The sequence below is a fragment of the Dermacentor andersoni genome, chromosome 9 (genome assembly GCF_023375885.2).
Source record: "Dermacentor andersoni chromosome 9, qqDerAnde1_hic_scaffold, whole genome shotgun sequence".
Lineage (NCBI taxonomy): Eukaryota > Metazoa > Arthropoda > Arachnida > Ixodida > Ixodidae > Dermacentor > Dermacentor andersoni.
The window spans coordinates 3,601,510-3,622,025 of record NC_092822.1 but is presented as its reverse complement, the minus strand read 5'-3'; the positions used below and the strand labels follow the sequence as shown (position 1 = coordinate 3,622,025).

The 20,516-nt window shown below is 52.0% G+C and overlaps 1 protein-coding gene across 1 annotated transcript in view; it reads right to left on the bottom strand.

Moving 5' to 3' along the window:
• The window catches only part of LOC129383691 (uncharacterized), a 40,470-nt gene extending 22,143 nt beyond the window's left edge, over positions 1–18,327 (bottom strand). Inside the window, exons 1-2 of the mRNA XM_055068357.2 lie at positions 17,781–18,327; positions 17,255–17,512 (exon numbers count right to left, since the gene is read on the bottom strand). Coding sequence (XP_054924332.1) covers positions 17,255–17,512; positions 17,781–18,116 — 594 coding nt within the window. The 5' untranslated portion in view covers positions 18,117–18,327. The remainder of the gene's footprint in view (positions 1–17,254; positions 17,513–17,780) is intronic.
• Positions 18,328–20,516: the final 2,189 nt, after the last annotated feature.

Genomic DNA, 20,516 nt, shown 5'->3' with positions numbered 1-20,516 from the left:
CTTCTTGATATGAACTTTCTCCTCGCTCCTCGTCCCTTCCCATTCAACGCAAACGGTATTTTTCATACCATATAGATAACCGATGGTTATTGAGGGTTACGGACTGGATTCTCCTCGCTTGATGAAAAGGTCTATAGATGACAGCGCGAGTAAGAGAGAAAAGGCGACAGGAGAAACTCGTTTTCACCCCACCACGGGTGGATGGACGGATGTTATGAGCGTCCCCTTTGGAACGGTGCGGTAGGTTGCGCCAGCAAGCTCTTGCTATTCCGACGCAGAAATTCGATACGGTCGTCGGTGAATAGGAGTAGCATCGCCAGTAAGAATCCGATTCTTGACCGCGAGCGTCTGGCCTAAAGTGCGATCGTCGAAGTCGAAAATATCTCTGTAGGACGATAATACTTGGTAAAGGTCTTCAGCCTGGGCAGAAGACAGGTCCATCGCAACCATTTCCTGTATCTTGGTATCGGCGGCCGAGGCTGGTACGATGGTTCTGCTAAGCTCGCAAAGCATCGGTCTATAAAGTTGCCACGTGATGGTCGGCGAGACAATCAACGTAGGCAAGGCAAATACCTTGCGGTAGAATTTGCTTTGCCAATCCAAGGTTAGAGATAGGCATGAAAGTGCGGTTCGCAGTAATAGTAAGTATACTGTGAGGCACAGTAACGTCATACTGCAGTGGAATGTCGGGCAGAGGAGTGACGAGGTACTCGCCATCAGGAACTGGTGGGAAAGACAACAGTTCAATGTAGGCTATTGATTTTGGCGGTAGGCGAATAAAGCCGGTGGGCGTAGGCGGCACTGGGGTGCGTCAGAAGGTTCTGCGAGAATCGGCCACTCAAGGTGAAGGGTACTGGAAGAGCAGTCAATAAGAGCAGAATGCGGGGAGAAAAAATCGAGGCCGAGAATGAGGTCGTGGGGGCAATGAGCAATCATGGTGAAAAGGACAGGAGTGTGGCGGCCGGCGATGCTAACACGTGCCGTACACATGCCTATGATAGGCACAGTACTGCCATCCGCAACGCGGACGACGCGCGCCGACGCTGGGGTGAGGAACTTGTTCAGTCGTCGTCGGAAGGCAGCACTCATAACAGAAAGATGTGCACCTGTATCGATGAGTGCCGTGACAGGATAGCCATCAACGTCAACGTCAAGAAGGTTTTGGTTCGTGTGTAACGTGAGCAGAGGATTTGAGGGCAGGGTCGACAACGCAGCTTCACCTCCAGAAGCTGCAGTGCCTAGTTTTCCGGCTGGATCCGGGCGGCGATAGGCGACGGAGAGAAGCGACGGGGTTGGGGCGAACGAGACTGATGGCGGCGAGGTGAGGGCGAGCGGTTGTAGCAAAGGTTCGGAGCAGGAGATCAGCGGCAATGGGTTCATGGCGGGTGGCATAGGGAACAGAAGGTCCAAAGGGGCGGGAATGATCGGCGGTGTATGTCCGAGGAGGTGGTGGCCTTCGGTTGCGGCAGTGACGAGCGACGTGGCCGATGCGACAGCAGTGGATGCAGATCGGCCTGTCATCAGGGGTGCGCCATTCGGACGGGTTGCGGCGAGATGTGGCAGAAAAGGACTGCCGGGGACGAGGAGGGCTGCCAGAGAACTGGGGAACCGTGGGTGGAGACGATGCACACACGGAGTTGAGACCCATGTTCCCAAATTCCTGTCTGACGACAGCCTGAATCATTGCAATCGTGGTTGCAGTGGATCGGGAGGCGTCGTGGAGAAAGCTGGTAAACAGGCGGCCTCGAGCTCACGGCGAACAATACGGGTTACGTCGTCACAGGGGGTGGTCTGACGCGGTCGACCCTAACATGTCGACTTAGCAGCAGTGTTTGGTAGCCGCGTGATGTGATGTGCGATACGGCGGCTCTTAGCTGGTTCAAGGCGACGGCATTCTTTGATGATGACGTTGATAGTCGAGACGTGGCCGAAAACAAGCAAATTGAAAGCATCATCGGCGATGCCTTTTAGCACATGCGACACTTTATCTGCTTCAGACATAGTATCGTCCGCTTTCCGGCAGAGAGCCAAGACGTCGAGGATGTATGAAACGTACGGCTCTGTAGATGTCTGAACACGAGACGCAAGAGCCTCTCTCGCGGCAGCCTTGCGCCCAATGGGGTCGCCGAATAGTTCCCTGAGCTTTCCTTTGAAGCTGTCCCAACAGTTTATCTCGTCGTCATGCGTTTGGTGCCACACGCGTGGGGTGCCGCCGAGATAAAAGATGACATTGGAGAGCATGATCGTTGAGTCCCACTTGTTATTAGCGCTGGCGTGTTCGTAGAGCTTGATCTATTCGTCAATGTCCTCTCCCTCCAGGCCAGAGAACACACCAGGGTCGCGATGTTGGGCAACCGTGATGATTGGAGCAGTCGGACAAGCCGAAGCCGTTGCAGAGGTGGTCTCGTCACCGGAAGGCATGGTGACAAGCTCGATGTACCGACCACTCCGGAGTTCCGTGGTGAGGACGGGGATCGCTGACCTCCACCAGAATGTTACGTGTGGAAATACACAGATGAAAGAGGCTATATACAGGCTATTTACACTTGAGCCAGACCGCCAGGCCGACACTCGCTCGCGCCAAGGGCACAGACCCACTTCGTCGTCGTTCTCGCGGCGGCTCGTCCCTCGATCATCGCTCGATGATATCGTAATACTATTATACGGCCTAATGTCCTACCAAAGTTACAGAAAGAAAAAAAAAACACTATGAACTCCCACAACAACGTTTTCCGACCCCTTATTGCGAATTTTCCTTTTGTACCTCTCCGTTTTTGTCGTTACCCTACTTCCACCAATCTTCCAATCGCCTCTTACTAATCTCTATTGCCGACATGTTTACTTTTCACCTGCTCTCGCTGAACCCAAGGGCTTCAAGGAGGCCAGTAGTGCCTAAATCGACCGCTGGGCAGATGTCTTCACATTCTAATAAAACAAGCCCCATCGTTTCCCTAGCTTTACCGCAGCATGCACATGCTTCTACTTCCTCCTTATTTCTCGCTTTATAGGTGCGTGCTCTAAGGCATCCTGATCTTGCTTCGAAAAAGTAATGAGCTTCCCTTTAATTATCATAAATTGAAGAACGCTAACATAATCCTAATCCATAAGAAAGGGGACGCCAAGGACTTGAAAAATTATAGAGCGATCAGCTTACTGTCTGTTTCCTCCAAAGCATTTACTAAGGTAATCGCAAATAAAATCAGAAACACCCTAGACTTCTGTCAACCAAAAGACCAGGCAGGATTCCGTAAAGGCTACTCAGCAATAGACCATATTCACACTATCAATCAGGTGTTAGAGAGATGTGCGGAATATAACGAACTCTTATATATAGCTTTCATTGATTACGAGAAAGCGTTTGATTCAGTCGAAGCCTAAGGAGTCATGGAGGCTTTGCGGAATCAGGGTGTAGACGAGCCGTATGTAAGAATACTGAAGGATATCTATGGCGGCTCCACAGCCACCGTAGTCCTCCATTAAGAAAGCAACAAAATCCCAATAAAGAAAGACGTTAGGCAGGGAGATACGATCTCTCCAATGCTATTCACAGCGTGTTTACAGGAGGTATTCAGAGACCTCGATTGGGAAGCATTGGGGATAAGAGTTAATGGAGAATACCTTAGTAACTTGCGATTCGCTGATGATATTGCCTTGCTTAGTAACTGAGGGGACCAATTGCAATGCCTGCTCACTGACCTGGAGAGGCAAAGCAGAAGAGTGGGCCTAAAAATTAATCTGCAGAAAACTAAAACAATGTTTAACAGTCTCGGAAGAGAACAGCAGTTTACGATAGGTAGCGAGGCACTTGAAGTGGTAAGGGAATACATCTACTTAGGGCAGGTAGTGATCGCGGATCCGGATCATGAGACTGAAATAATCAGAGGAATAAGAATGGGCTGGCGTGCGTTTGGCAGGCATTCTCAGATCATGAACAGCAGGTTGCCATTATCCCTCAAGAGAAAAGTGTATAATAGCTGTGTCTTACAGTACTCACCTACGGGGCAGAAACCTGGAGGCTTACGAAAAGGGTTCTACTTAAATTGAGGACGACGCAACGAGCTATGAAAAGAAGAATGATGGGTGTAACGTTAAGGGATAAGAAAAGAGAAGATTGAGCGAGGGAACAAACGCGAGTTAATGACATCTTAGTTGAAATCAAGAAAAAGAAATGGGCATGGGCGTTACATGTAATGAGGAGGGAAGATAACAGACAGTCATTCAGGGTTACGGACTGGATTCCAAGGGACGGGAAGCGTAGCAGGGGGCGGCAGAAAGTTAGGAGGGCGGATGAGATTAAGAATTTTGCAGGGACAACATGGCCGCAGTTAGTACATGACCGGGGTGGTTGGAGAAGTATGGGAGAGGCCTCTGCCCTGCAGTAGGCGTATGCAGGCTGCTGCTCCTGATGATGATGATGATGATGATGATGATGATGATGATGATGAAAGAACATCACGGTGTCAAAATTAATCCGGAGGCCGCCACTACGGCTTGCCTCATAATCCGAGTGTGGTCTTGGAACGTACAGCCGCATACTCCAATTCAAGTTTTCTGCCACAATGCAATGTGCGATGTGAGGAAATGACAAGGCTGAACCCCCTCAGAAGTTATAAAATACGGCGCACAACAACGCCTCAAGCAAACACCTCTCCCTGTGTGTTCTGTGTACTACGCAGACAAACAGCAGTGGTGCATGCAATGTAACGTTTAAGATCAACTCACCACTCTCATGCTAGACTAAACGTTGAAGAAATTAAGCTTTAGCAGTCAACACAATGCGTTGGCGGGCTAGTTGGTGCGAATCCATCATTACTTTGTTTAGCACAAAACAATGGACACAAGAAAGACGACTCCCCCCCCCCCCCCCCCCCCAGGACAAGGCGCTACTCTCAACTGACATCATTTTAGCGTCAATCCTTTATAGAAAGCAGAACCTAGAGGAACATGCGCAGTGAGCACCATGTGCAGGAACCACCAACATCCGATCACAAGAGCGCACTCATGCGACAAAATAAAAAAAAACACACATTCAGTAGTGTACATGGTTAAACAAGGCATACTAATGCACTGTGACCCCAGTGACTGTATGAAGAAAGCTTCCGATAACTCTCGGGCGGTGGTGTCACGGCTGTTTTTCAAAATCGTACTATCACGAAACATGGCTTTGAACTTGCATATTTCATATGCAGGAATTGCATATTGCAATTCCTGCACATGAGCTACTGGCCTTGAACAGGCGCATCGCAAGGAAAGCAGAACTCGCGGACCAGGGGCGGTGCCTCCTCGATGGAGTGGATTGCCTTCGTCGGACGGTCACCAGGAACGCGCCACTTTCGACAGCTGTGATCGAGCGAGCAGTATCGTTCTTTTGAGACCATGAACTTCGGTTGTTACTGAGTTGCAAAGAGGACGGTTTCGTGATAACTCCGTCTGCTGTCTTCAACAAAAAAGCCATTCAGGCTGTCGACAAGCATTTCATTCTGGCAAACGAGAAAGCTGAGAAGGTAAAACGCAAGGACGGTTTTTTGTTGGAAAATATAGGCCTCACCAAGATTGTGAAAGATGTCAAACAATGTAAGGTGCTTGCTCTAGAGGTTTCTTTTACTGCAAAAACGCACAAACCGGATGTGCCTTTCCGTACAATAGTCAGTGAAACAACTGTTAGCAGGTTTTAGTTAGCCGCTTTTTGCAAAAACTGTTGAACCATTTAACTATTGATGATCCTTATCAAATAAAGAATTCTTACGATGTTGTTTCCTTTCTGGAAGACAGCCATTCAGTAGCTGGCATTTTTCTGTTGACATCGAAGATCTTTATTACTCAATACCGCACGATTGGCTATTTCGTAGTGTGATGACATGCATCGAAGAAAGTGGAGAGGTAGATTTGCGCAATGCAACCGGGTTGTCCTCGGAAAATTTTATGCCCCCTCTCGAATTTTATCTAAGTGCAACTTTTATCTGGTTCAAAAATAAGCTTTTTATTCATAAAAATTGTGTTTGTATTGGTTCATGTGTGGCGCCTGCTCTTTGTAATATTTTTTATCGTTTGTGCTTTAAACAATGACACGGTTCAAATTTTTAGATATGTTGACGATTTTCTTGTTGTGATAAAACAGACTAACAACGAATGCTCCGTAACGGTGGCTGACATTTTAACTCTGTTCGATGACAATGGCAAAGGTTTAACTTTCACACATGAGCTATCTGGGAAGGTAAACTCCAGTTTTTTATATTTGCAGCTATCCTTACAAACAGGTCACGCTTGTTGGATGTACTCGCCACGTGCACGTAAGGAACTTTTACCTTATGCGTCTGCGCGCTCAAAGATTGTGAAACGCGCCATTGCTTTTATGTGTCTAGAATCTTCGTTAATGGCATCCTGTCATCACACTGCGAACCAGAGTTTCATTGCACAATTAAATAATCTGCAGGCTGCGGGTTACCCAAGTGTGGTGGTGACGTCAGTCTCAGAGGTATTGCTTCAAAAACTGAAAGGGAAGCGGCACAAGAGTAAGTGTAATACACAAAAGAAGAGGCCTGAAGTTGTGCCGCATTGCCATAGAGCGGCTCACAATCTAAAGAATGTCGGCACTAGATACCAAATTCCGGTAGTTTCTTTCTGCTCCCCAGAAACTGTCAACGTTGTGCAGCCGTATTTCAAAAACAAGTAAAAAACCAGATTGTGAAAAGAACCACGCAAAGTTTGTAGATTGCAGCGTCGGTGTGGTATATAAGATTCCGTTGCCGTGTGGCAAAGTGTATGTAAGGCAGTCAGGCCGCTTTGTTAACGAGCGCCTTAGAGAGCATGAGCGATCCATACCAACAGGCACACTGCAGGTTCCCATTTGGCTCAACATTGCAAAATATGCTAGTGCAAAGCCATGTTTCGTGATACTACGATTTTGAAAAAGAGCCGTGATACCACCGCCCGAGAGTTATGGGAAGCTTTCTTCATACAGTCATTGGGGTCACAGTGCATTAGTGTGCCTTCTTTAACCTTGTACAGTGCTGAATAAGGTTTTTTGGATTCTGTCGCATGATTATGCAAAAAAGAAATGAGGCGTGCAGACAGGACACAAGAGTAGAGAAGTTGACAACACTTTTCTACTTGTCCTACTCTACTTGTCTCTACTTCTCTACTTGTAGAGAAGTTGTCCACTTCTCTACTCTTCTGTCCTGTCTGCACGCCTCACTTCCTTTTTGCATAATGATTCCTTACCAACTAGCTCAGCTTTCTGTCGTTCTAAGTCGCATGAGTGCGCTCTTGTGATCGGATGTTGGTGGTTCCTGCACGTGGTGCTCACCACGCATGTTCCTCTAGACTCTGCTGTCTATAAAGGAGTGACGCAATAAAAAGATGTCCGTTGAGAGTAGCGCCTTGTCCTGGGGGGGGGGGGCGTCTTTCTTGTGTCCGTTGTTTTTCGCTAAACAAAGTAATTATGAATTTAGCCCTCAACAACACCGCTAATTATCGTCAATCAAAGCATCCAGCACGGAAAGCTTTGCTTACATCGATTCCCACAGTTCGCGGGATCTGCATAATTTTTTCGTTACATCGCTCTTTGCGCGGTCCTTAACTTGTTCTCGAGCTTCTTTGTTAACCTCCAAGTTTCTCCCCCATATGTTAGCACCGGTAGAATGCAATGATTGTACACTTTTCTTTTCGGCAACAGTGGTAAGCTCCCAGTCAGGATTTGGTAATACCTGCCGTATGCATTCCCACCCATCTTTTTTTATTAAGGCTTCAAGTGGCTCATACGCTCGATGGCCTGGAAAACGTGGCGTGCGGTACAGAGTCATGTGGGCTCACCTTCCGCAGACCCGCGCGTGTGCCACTGCTCGAGCGTTCGTCGTCTTCTACAGCTGGCCCCGATGCCTCTCATCATGAGGCAAAGTTCCATTAAGATAGAGTTAATTCAAGCACTCGAACCCACGACCTTTGGTGTTAATTAGGGCGAAGCTAATTAAGGCACAGTTTTAAGGTAGCATCAATTCAGGCACTCAAACCCACGACGTTTGGTGGGACAAAACATGCAATAAGAAGTAACAACGCATTCGAATGATAATGTCATGTAATTAATGTGTCCAGGACGCGCAGTCTTCCGCCTTCGCTCTCTTTGGCGTATGCTAAAGCGGCTGTCAATTTTCTGTGAATTTCCTCCTCGGGGTCAGGGTCTCCTGTGAGCAATTGACCTAGATAAACATACGTAAACGCACTCCTCTATAGGTTCTAGAGGCTGATTGGCGATCACGAATTCTTGTTTCCTTGCCATGCTATTGAACATTATCTTTGTCTTCTGCACATTAATCTTCAACCGTGCACTTTATTGTTTAAGGTCATCAATCACTTGTTACTATTAATCTCCGGTGTTGCTGAATGTCATCTGGAAACAGAAGGTTGCTGAGACATTCGCCGTTGATCCTGACTCCTAAGCCTTCCCAGTCTAATAGCTTCAATACTACTTCTAAACATGCAGTGAATAGCACTGAAGAGATTGCGTCTCCTTGCCTGACCCCTTTTTTGATAGGTAATTTCCTACTTGTGGAAAACAAATGTAGCTGTGCAGTCTTTGTAGATATTTCCCAAGATGTTCCCTTATGCTTCCTGTACTCCTTGATTACACAGTGCCTCCATGACTGTTGGTATCTCCTGAATCAAGTGCTGTTTCATAATCTATGAAAGCCACACAGAGAGGTTGATTGTATTCCGCATATTTCTCAATTACCTCACTGATGAAATGCATGTGATCCATCGTACAATATCCCTTCCTGAAGCCAGCCTGTTCTCTTGGTTGATCCAAGTGTTGCTCTGATTCTATTGGCAATTACGTTGGTGAATTTTTTATGCAAAAATCAAAGCAATATAATAGGTCTATAATTCTTCATTTCTTTAACGTCTACATTTTATTGAATTAGTATAATTTTTATTTATTTACTTATGATACCCTCAGGGCCAAAGGCATTACAGAGGGGAGTGGTGTTAATATACAAGCAAAACGTAAAAGAAAAATACAATATTCGCTCGTAATACAATGTTAGCTATATGATTGGAAAAGAAACTACATAAGATATTAGCACAATAACATGAAAAACCAACATTACAAAGACCCTGTTTATTCATTGTTAGCTAGAAAATTTCGGAGGTGATGGTTATCACTGATAGATACAGCATCAGAAGGAAAAAAGGTGATTCCAATCGCGACTAGTTCTGGGCAAAAAAGAGTGAAAGAAATGCTTAGTGTTGCAAATGTCAGTTCCAACTTTGTGGCTGTGGTCGATGCGATGGGGTCGGTAATGTGGTCTAGAGATAAATTGGTCGCGCAGAACAGGATGATAATACAACTTATGAAAAAGAGTTAGTAGGGAAATCTGGCGGCGCCCAGACAGGGGTGGGAGAGCAAGATTAGACTTCATGGCAGTAACACTAGCGGTTCGATTGTAGTTACACAGAATAAACCTAACGGAGTTATTTTGAACCAGTTCTAGTGCCGTTACAAGTTTATCCTTAATTGGATCCCATATCGAGCATGCGGAGTGCCTAACGCCAGTGTCACCTCCGCCGCGGGTCGGCCCGGTATTTCACCATCTTCGGGATCGGCCCACGTATGCGGAGTGCTTAACGCCAGTTTCACCTCCGCCGCGGTTCGGTCCGGTATTTCACTATCTTCGGAATCGGCCCACGTATGCGGAGTGCTTAACGCCAGTGTCACCTCCGCCGCGGGTCGGCCCGGTATTTCACCATCTTCGGGATCGGCCCACGTATGCGGAGTGCTTAACGCCAATGTCACCTCCGCCGCGGTTCGGTCCGGTATTTCACTATCTTCGGAATCGGCCCACGTAAGCGGAGTGCTCAACGCCAGTGTCACCTCCGCCGCGGGTCGGCTCGGTATTTCACCATCTTCGGGATCGGCCCACGTATGCGGAGTGCTTAACGCCAGTGTCACCTCCGCCGCGGTTCGGTCCGGTATTTCACTATCTTCGGGATCGGCCCACGTATGCGGAGTGCTTAACGCCAGTGTCACCTCCGCCGCGGTTCGGTCCGGTATTTCACTATCTTCGGAATCGGCCCACGTATGCGGAATGCTTAACGCCAGTGTCACCTCCGCCGCGGTTCGGTCCGGTATTTCACTATCTTCGGAATCGGCCCACGTATGCGGAGTGCTTAACGCCAGTGTCACCTCCGCCGCGGGTCGGCCCGGTATTTCACCATCTTCGGGATCGGCCCACGTATGCGGAGTGCTTAACGCCAGTGTCACCTCCGCCGCGGTTCGGTCCGGTATTTCACCATCTTCGGTATCGGCCCACGTATGCGGAGTGCTTAACGCCAGTGTCACCTCCGCCGCGGTTCGGTCCGGTATTTCACTATCTTCGGGATCGGCCCACGTATGCGGAGTGCTTAACGCCAGTGTCACCTCCGCCGCGGTTCGGTCCGGTATTTCACCATCTTCGGGATCGGCCCACGTATGCGGAGTGTTTAACGCCAGTGTCACCTCCGCCGCGGTTCGGTCCGGTATTTCACTATCTTCGGAATCGGCCCACGTATGCGGAGTGCTTAACGCCAGTGTCACCTCCGCCGCGGTTCGGTCCGGTATTTCACCATCTTCGGGATCGGCCCACGTATGCGGAGTGTTTAACGCCAGTGTCACCTCCGCCGCGGTTCGGTCCGGTATTTCACTATCTTCGGAATCGGCCCACGTATGCGGAATGCTTAACGCCAGTGTCACCTCCGCCGCGGTTCGGTCCGGTATTTCACCATCTTCGGTATCGGCCCACGTATGCGGAATGCTTAACGCCAGTGTCACCTCCGCCGCGGTTCGGTCCGGTATTTCACTATCTTCGGAATCGGCCCACGTATGCGGAGTGCTTAACGCCAGTGTCACCTCCGCCGCGGGTCGGCCCGGTATTTCACCATCTTCGGGATCGGCCCACGTATGCGGAGTGCTTAACGCCAGTGTCACCTCCGCCGCGGTTCGGTCCGGTATTTCACCATCTTCGGTATCGGCCCACGTATGCGGAGTGCTTAACGCCAGTGTCACCTCCGCCGCGGTTCGGTCCGGTATTTCACTATCTTCGGGATCGGCCCACGTATGCGGAGTGCTTAACGCCAGTGTCACCTCCGCCGCGGTTCGGTCCGGTATTTCACCATCTTCGGGATCGGCCCACGTATGCGGAGTGTTTAACGCCAGTGTCACCTCCGCCGCGGTTCGGTCCGGTATTTCACTATCTTCGGGATCGGCCCACGTATGCGGAGTGCTTAACGCCAGTGTCACCTCCGCCGCGGTTCGGTCCGGTATTTCACCATCTTCGGGATCGGCCCACGTATGCGGAGTGCTTAACGCTAGTGTCACCTCCGCCGCGGGTCGGCCCGGTATTTCACCATCTTCGGGATCGGCCCACGTATGCGGAGTGCTTAACGCCAGTGTCACCTCCGCCGCGGTTCGGTCCGGTATTTCACTATCTTCGGGATCGGCCCACGTATGCGGAGTGCTTAACGCCAGTGTCACCTCCGCCGCGGTTCGGTCCGGTATTTCACCATCTTCGGGATCGGCCCACGTATGCGGAGTGTTTAACGCCAGTGTCACCTCCGCCGCGGTTCGGTCCGGTATTTCACTATCTTCGGAATCGGCCCACGTATGCGGAATGCTTAACGCCAGTGTCACCTCCGCCGCGGTTCGGTCCGGTATTTCACCATCTTCGGTATCGGCCCACGTATGCGGAATGCTTAACGCCAGTGTCACCTCCGCCGCGGTTCGGTCCGGTATTTCACTATCTTCGGAATCGGCCCACGTATGCGGAGTGCTTAACGCCAGTGTCACCTCCGCCGCGGGTCGGCCCGGTATTTCACCATCTTCGGGATCGGCCCACGTATGCGGAGTGCTTAACGCCAGTGTCACCTCCGCCGCGGTTCGGTCCGGTATTTCACCATCTTCGGTATCGGCCCACGTATGCGGAGTGCTTAACGCCAGTGTCACCTCCGCCGCGGTTCGGTCCGGTATTTCACTATCTTCGGGATCGGCCCACGTATGCGGAGTGCTTAACGCCAGTGTCACCTCCGCCGCGGTTCGGTCCGGTATTTCACTATCTTCGGAATCGGCCCACGTATGCGGAATGCTTAACGCCAGTGTCACCTCCGCCGCGGTTCGGTCCGGTATTTCACTATCTTCGGAATCGGCCCACGTATGCGGAGTGCTTAACGCCAGTGTCACCTCCGCCGCGGGTCGGCCCGGTATTTCACCATCTTCGGGATCGGCCCACGTATGCGGAGTGCTTAACGCCAGTGTCACCTCCGCCGCGGTTCGGTCCGGTATTTCACCATCTTCGGTATCGGCCCACGTATGCGGAGTGCTTAACGCCAGTGTCACCTCCGCCGCGGTTCGGTCCGGTATTTCACTATCTTCGGGATCGGCCCACGTATGCGGAGTGCTTAACGCCAGTGTCACCTCCGCCGCGGTTCGGTCCGGTATTTCACCATCTTCGGGATCGGCCCACGTATGCGGAGTGTTTAACGCCAGTGTCACCTCCGCCGCGGTTCGGTCCGGTATTTCACTATCTTCGGAATCGGCCCACGTATGCGGAGTGCTTAACGCCAGTGTCACCTCCGCCGCGGTTCGGTCCGGTATTTCACCATCTTCGGGATCGGCCCACGTATGCGGAGTGTTTAACGCCAGTGTCACCTCCGCCGCGGTTCGGTCCGGTATTTCACTATCTTCGGAATCGGCCCACGTATGCGGAATGCTTAACGCCAGTGTCACCTCCGCCGCGGTTCGGTCCGGTATTTCACCATCTTCGGTATCGGCCCACGTATGCGGAATGCTTAACGCCAGTGTCACCTCCGCCGCGGTTCGGTCCGGTATTTCACTATCTTCGGAATCGGCCCACGTATGCGGAGTGCTTAACGCCAGTGTCACCTCCGCCGCGGGTCGGCCCGGTATTTCACCATCTTCGGGATCGGCCCACGTATGCGGAGTGCTTAACGCCAGTGTCACCTCCGCCGCGGTTCGGTCCGGTATTTCACCATCTTCGGTATCGGCCCACGTATGCGGAGTGCTTAACGCCAGTGTCACCTCCGCCGCGGTTCGGTCCGGTATTTCACTATCTTCGGGATCGGCCCACGTATGCGGAGTGCTTAACGCCAGTGTCACCTCCGCCGCGGTTCGGTCCGGTATTTCACCATCTTCGGGATCGGCCCACGTATGCGGAGTGTTTAACGCCAGTGTCACCTCCGCCGCGGTTCGGTCCGGTATTTCACTATCTTCGGGATCGGCCCACGTATGCGGAGTGCTTAACGCCAGTGTCACCTCCGCCGCGGTTCGGTCCGGTATTTCACCATCTTCGGGATCGGCCCACGTATGCGGAGTGCTTAACGCTAGTGTCACCTCCGCCGCGGGTCGGCCCGGTATTTCACCATCTTCGGGATCGGCCCACGTATGCGGAGTGCTTAACGCCAGTGTCACCTCCGCCGCGGTTCGGTCCGGTATTTCACTATCTTCGGAATCGGCCCACGTATGCGGAGTGCTTAACGCCAGTGTCACCTCCGCCGCGGTTCGGTCCGGTATTTCACTATCTTCGGGATCGGCCCACGTATGCGGAGTGCTTAACGCCAATGTCACCTCCGCCGCGGGTCGGCCCGGTATTTCACCATCTTCGGGATCGGCCCACGTATGCGGAGTGCTTAACGCCAGTGTCACCTCCGCCGCGGTTCGGTCCGGTATTTCACCATCTTCGGTATCGGCCCACGTATGCGGAGTGCTTAACGCCAGTGTCACCTCTGCCGCGGTTCGGTCCGGTATTTCACCATCTTCGGGATCGGCCCACGTATGCGGAGTGCTTAACGCCAGTGTCACCTCCGCCGCGGTTCGGTCCGGTATTTCACCATCTTCGGGATCGGCCCACGTATGCGGAGTGCTTAACGCCAGTGTCACCTCCGCCGCGGGTCGGCCCGGTATTTCACCATCTTCGGGATCGGCCCACGTATGCGGAGTGCTTAACGCCAGTGTCACCTCCGCCGCGGTTCGGTCCGGTATTTCACTATCTTCGGAATCGGCCCACGTATGCGGAGTGCTTAACGCCAGTGTCACCTCCGCCGCGGTTCGGTCCGGTATTTCACCATCTTCGGGATCGGCCCACGTATGCGGAGTGCTTAACGCCAGTGTCACCTCCGCCGCGGGTCGGCCCGGTATTTCACCATCTTCGGGATCGGCCCACGTATGCGGAGTGCTTAACGCCAGTGTCACCTACGCCGCGGTTCGGTCCGGTATTTCACTATCTTCGGGATCGGCCCACGTATGCAGAGTGCTTAACGCCAGTGTCACCTCCGCCGCGGGTCGGCCCGGTATTTCACCATCTTCGGGATCGGCCCACGTATGCGGAGTGCTTAACGCCAGTGTCACCTCCGCCGCGGTTCGGTCCGGTATTTCACTATCTTCGGGATCGGCCCACGTATGCGGAGTGTTTAACGCCAGTGTCACCTCCGCCGCGGTTCGGTCCGGTATTTCACTATCTTCGGCATTGGCCCACGTATGCGTAGTGCTTAACGCCAGTGTCACCTCCACCGCGGTTCGGCTTGGTATTTCACTAACTTCTGGATTGGCCCACGTAAGCGGAGTGCTTAACGCCAGCGTCACCTCCCCCGCAGATCGACCCGGTATTGCACTATCTTCGGGATTGATCCACGTGTGATACAATCACATTTTATTCTAGTATGGCCGCATGAATGACATCACGTATAGGCCCCCAAAATTGAATTCCCCTTTGTTGGGATCCAAAATCACAAATAGGGAGCAGTGGGAAACCATTTTGGCCGACGTTGACCTGGAGACCCCTAGGGGTCTCCTCGACCAGGCCCGGCGAGTAGCTCTGGCAGTGGTGTGTCGGAGTAGGGACCCACCCGCCCCTGCCCAACATCCCTTTCCTTTTCACTGAATAAAATGTTATTCTCACTCTACTTGGCGGCACGAACGCAGATGGCGTCTGACGCGGACGCCGGAGGAGATGGTGGTAGTGGTGGTACAAACTTTTATTTAGTGAAGGCCCAAAAAATCAAAAGAAAATTACGATGCCGCCGTTCCTTAGGCGGCCTTCAGGCTGCCGGTCGTGGCCACCAGATCATGCCTGGCGGTGACTTCCGCTGCCCAGATCGTTAGCCGTAGCTGGACATCCGGCTCCGAGCTGGCCAAAGCAGCCTCCCACGGCTGCGGACCAGATACATGCCAAGAGGCACGGGGAGAGTGTTTCGGGAATGAATAGGGAATATGAGCATAGTCTGCTCGTAGGTGTCTGCAGAGCGTGCATTCGGATGAGAAGACACCGGGATGAATAAGGGCAAGTCTTGCAGGAGAGAGGAAAGTGTAGGCCTGTAAATGGCACCACGTGCTCTTTTGGAGTTTAGACAAGGATTTGTGAGGGGGAGGGAGGGATAGACGAGAGTTGCGGTAATGAAGGGTGATGTCATGGCAGGTGAGGAGGAAGTCACGCATGTCCATCCCGGAGTGGAGGGGGCCAGCTCGGTCTGTCATCTCGCGAGCGATGGAATTTGCTGCCTCATTGCCAGGGTGCCCCGCGTGAGCCGGAACCCAGAGGAGTTGGATACGACGAGAAGGGGGAGGGGATGCTCAAGGATGCTGGGCGCAGAGGAGATGCGACCATTCGCAAAATTGTGGACTAGCTTTGGAGTCGCTGAATATGAAACGGGCCGGGGTAGTGACAATGGCGAGTGTAATAGCTGCTTCCTCTGCGGTAGGGGAAGTGGGGGCAGGTATAGTAGCAACGGTGAGAGGAGAAAGTTTATGGGAAGTGGTGGCAAGGGCGTAGGCGGGGTGGAAATTGTATGACGCCGCATCGACATACACCGCGTTAGACTGTGTGCCTACTGGCGCCAGAGGGGGGAGGCGCGCGCAGAGCGGCGGGCGGCGTGATGCTCAGGGTGCATGTTCTTGGGAAGAGGGTTGACAGTGAGCATGGATGATACAGAGGAGGGTAAGGGGTGGATTACACAGGCAGGGGACGCAAGGGTCAAGCGGAGAGAAGAGAGAAGGGCTCTACAAGAGGGGGTGCGAGAAAGGCGGTCGAGTTGTGCCGTGCGATGGGCCTCCACAAGCTCTGAACGAGTATTGTGGAGGCCCATCGCCCGCAGACGAGAAGTGGGGGTATAGGAAGGAAGCGCAAGGGCCGGCTTGTAGGCTTGACGGATGAGACAGTTCACGTTGTCTTCCTCGGCGCGAGAGAGAAAGAGATAGGGGAGGGAGTAGACAAAGTGGCTGAGAACGAAGGCCTGGACAAGACGACGGAGGGCGTGCTCGCGCATGCCGTGGTGCCGGACACGCCGAATAAGTCGGACGGTCTGGTGGACGGTGGCAGTTAGGTGGGAAAGGACGGCAGTGTGTTTGCCGTTGGATTGGAGAAGGAGACCCAGAACGCGGAGGCAGCAGACAGAAGGGACGGGGTGCGCGTCAATAATGACGCGAGGTGGGGGCCGTGCCTCGAGCCGGGAGGAGCAGAAGCTCCGACTTTGACGGGAAGCAGGCCAGCCCGGCTGCGCGAGCATGACCGCCAACCACGCCTGCCTGGAAGACGGCCTCCATCTCTCGAATATTTCCGGTGGTCACCTAGAGGGTGATATCATTGGCGTAGAAAGCATGGGACAGGTTAGGAATGGTAGCGAGAGCGCGTGCCATAGGGAAAAGGGTGATGTTCAAGAGAAGGGGGAGAGGACTGAACCCTGGGGGGAGCCCTGATCTCCGAGAGTGAAATTTGGAGAAGAGCGAAGGCCGAATGAGATCTCGGCCGTGCGAAGGGCAAGGAAAGCCGTGATATAAGCGTGGATACGAGGACCCACGTCAAGGGTGGAAAGAGCAGGAGAAGGCTCGAGTTTAGTGTAGAAACATGGACACGATTCAGGGAGAAGTAGCCCTGAACAGCTTCGCTGTAAAAAGTCATTCGAGAGTAGCGCCTTGTCCCGTCTCCTTGTGTCGTTCTGTTGGCGCTCAAGTTTATTATGTATTGCTCGCAGATTCGTATCTAAAGCTAGATGAGCCCAAGCCCCGCCACTCGGCGAAGGGCTTCTTGACCCTGCTCACCGTGCAGCTCCACACTGCGCTCACTTTCCGCTGAACACAAGCACCGCGCAACGTGTTCGCAGGTGTGGTTACATATAAGTCAAGAGCACGCTCGAACGCGGCACCAGCATAGATGCTGCGTTCGAGCGTGACACGGTCAAGATTCGACTCGGTAGACGCAAGTGATACAAGGCGAACCTGGAAGTAGCATTGGCGCCCGAGCCCGACCTTGGGCCAGCATACGGTGTGCACGGAGCGCAGGCGCAAGGGGTGGCGTTCGTCGACGCATGCGCACTGTCCTTGTACGCAGCGAGCGCCCCGGGCCTCGCACTTCCCATCCGAGGACGTGCACGTGTCTGTGAGCTGGCTGTGGACAAGGGCCGTGTCGGAGGCCACCTTGAAGTCGGCGAACGTGTTGCACTTGAACGGGTACGCGCCTGACTCGGTGGGCAGCACCTGCACCGCCACGTCGTGTTGCCGTTTACGATAACTCGGCAACATTAAATGAACGTGCACGAACAATTGACGTTGGTAGCCTGTGCAGATAAGTTCCTGTTCAGAAATGCGTCTTGTCCGCTTATATCACTTTGGGACGCAAGGAGAGTGTTTGCTCTCCGACCACTGACCGAATAGGCACGACGTGCCAAGCGCACAAAGGTAAGCCAGTGCCGCGTTCTGCCAGTATGCGTAATTATGCAAAACATGGTCAAAGGAAAGCACTCGCCTGCCACCCGCCGATGCGCAGCACAGACACCTTGGCGATGGTGCGGCCGTCGTCCATGAGCGTACTCGTTTCCTCTACGTGGCCGATGTCGCGCAGGTCGCGGTCGTAAAGCGTCCAGAAGACGGCGCCAAAGTTGCTGTACCCCACGGTGCAGGTAAGCGTGAGCAGTGGCTCGCGCTCATCCAAGCTCAAGTTCTTGGGCGTGACACTCGCCGCACGCTTGAGCACCGTCAGCGCCGAGGCCAACGCGGCCGCCGGCTGACCCGACGCGGGGTCGGCGTCGCCCGTCCAGCAGCACAGCGCCAGGATCAGGGCGACGAGCTGCGCTGGCGCCATGGCTGCTGACGGCCTGTGGAACGCGGCACGGATGATGATTGCCAAGACGATGGTTTCTCCTGGGTGTGACGGCGTTGTGATTCAAACGGAACGTACGCGACGGAGTATCACCGAAACATCGCAACAAACACCTCGCGACGAGGTAAACCAAACAGGCCTGCCTAAGACCAAGAATATGCGCAGGCTCACAGCTGAAGAAAGACGAGGAGCTTCACCCGTCTAATACCACACAAAATAGAATACAAAATTTGCTGTTTATATATAATTGCGAAAAGAATGTTTTTATATCTGTCACGTAAATCCATGTTTTAATTAACGTGGACGTTGTTTTTATCTTTGCCCTTCCCTATAACCTTTAACCGCCGGCTTCTTGGCCAATCGCCTGTAGTGGGTAAGCGCCACAATTGAGGAACAAGCAAGTACTTAAGCAAACGCGCCATTTTTGAGCTCGGGCTTTCGCTAACTTGGAATAATCCACCCATTTCTAGACCGATCCCCCCACAGCGGATCCACACTATTGCCGGGCAACAGCACTAACGGCGTTTTTGGGCTGGGTCACAGGGACGCCTTTATAATGCAACTTATAACATTATTAGATACACAAAAAGATAACATTGTTTCTTTTCCGAAATTGTATCTTCCGTAACTGTATTTATTTTTAAAATATTACTGTGATGGCAAATATATGATATCAAAGGCGAAATTCCGTCGTCGTTGTCAGCGTCGGCATCACCGTGATGTTTCGTATAAAGTGCAATAATAACGCGCCCCGTGTGCTGCGAGTGAAAGCGTGCGTAGGATGGCGGCGCGACGTCGCGTAGGCTGGGAGGATGCGCGCTGTCTTCCATCGCGCGCAAGACACCGAAAGAGACGTTCTACTCCGGCGGCGGCTGTGTATGGCGGGGCTGAGCGCGGCCGCGAGGGCCCTATCTCGAAAGCGACCTGCGATGGGTACAGAGTCTAGTCGCACCAAGGGCCGATAGCTTCGTGTGCGCTGTGTTCTCGTCGCTTAGCGTTGAAGCGAGAGACAGCCCGAAGGTGGATTCGCTCGCGGCTGCTGCCACTGTTCCTCACGCCACCGTTTTGACAGCGAGTGTATCGAGATGTATCGATGTTTGCCTGTGCTCGCGTTTTTTTGTTAATTTATTTAGTAAGCGAATATTTACGAATTTATACGGCTGATAGAAGTACTATGCTTACTTCGTATGTCTGTCTAGTAATTTGCTATCGCAATCGATGCTTCACCTTTTGTAGAAACTGCAACATTCTTTTATCTCAAAGGTTTTCATTCGCCTTCTAATCTCTACATTTTCCTGTCTCACCCATATTTACGATATAATTTGATTATGACATAATTCACTAAAAGATTACGGCGCAATAATCTCACTATGACTTTCGATGGTTGTGCGATTAGCATTCGATCAATGTGGCAACACGCCCTGTTTCTGAAGTTACGTTTATTTAATTAACATCTGTAGCGGTGGTCCTGAGCCTTCCATTTCGGATTCGGCTGTATGAAACCGTACTCCGGTATCGTTCCACGTTGCTATGGCAACCGCTTGCCAAGGTCGCTCATGAGCATGGCGGAAAGATGACACCAACGCAGTATGACGAAGCTGGCAAAATTTGTGCACCTTCAGTGCGGTAGAAAATTTGCACTTCATTTTCTTTAACATCGCTACTGAACCCATAGCAGCCTGGCGCCACCCACTGGTGACGAAATGACTCGCGCCCCCTAGCCGCGGCTCCCTCAGAATAACGGAAGCCATTCTTGGAGGCCACGCTTTTGTGTACTGCGATCACCGGAAGCGATTATAGGAGACGGAACACGTCGTCGATACGCGTTATTTCGTTTTTGCATGTGCGTCACGGCGGGCAGTCGAATTTAGGTTCTGCAGACGTTCTCTTGTTTATGCTGCTTTTATCGCACGAGTGGGAAGAGCACAACTGAACAGCAACTCCCTCGCTGCACCGTTGGATGCCAGAGGAGCAAGACGTCCCGACACAGTCGGCACAGTTTCCAACGTCGCACAACATGCGCCAACACGAAGGCTTTAAAGGCAATTAACATCTCTAGTACCACTCTACTCTCACTTACAGTGATAAACTGACAATGGATGAATGGTATGGCGACTTTAACTACACTGTGGCTTAGCACAAAGCGCCATTTCGCGATTGACGCATGAAATCGTGGTTAAACTCTTTGGCAGTGACGGATGTGGTTTTATAAAACGCGTAAAAATAATCACATTTGCTGACATATTACCGATGTCATTTAGAAAATTAGCTCTCGAAAAAGTATACAAACTAATTGAGAGCACCATGCCACGCGTTCGTGCGTTGGAACAAACCCAGAAATACGTCTATGATTCAATTTCAAAGGCGTGTTGCGTAAGTAGC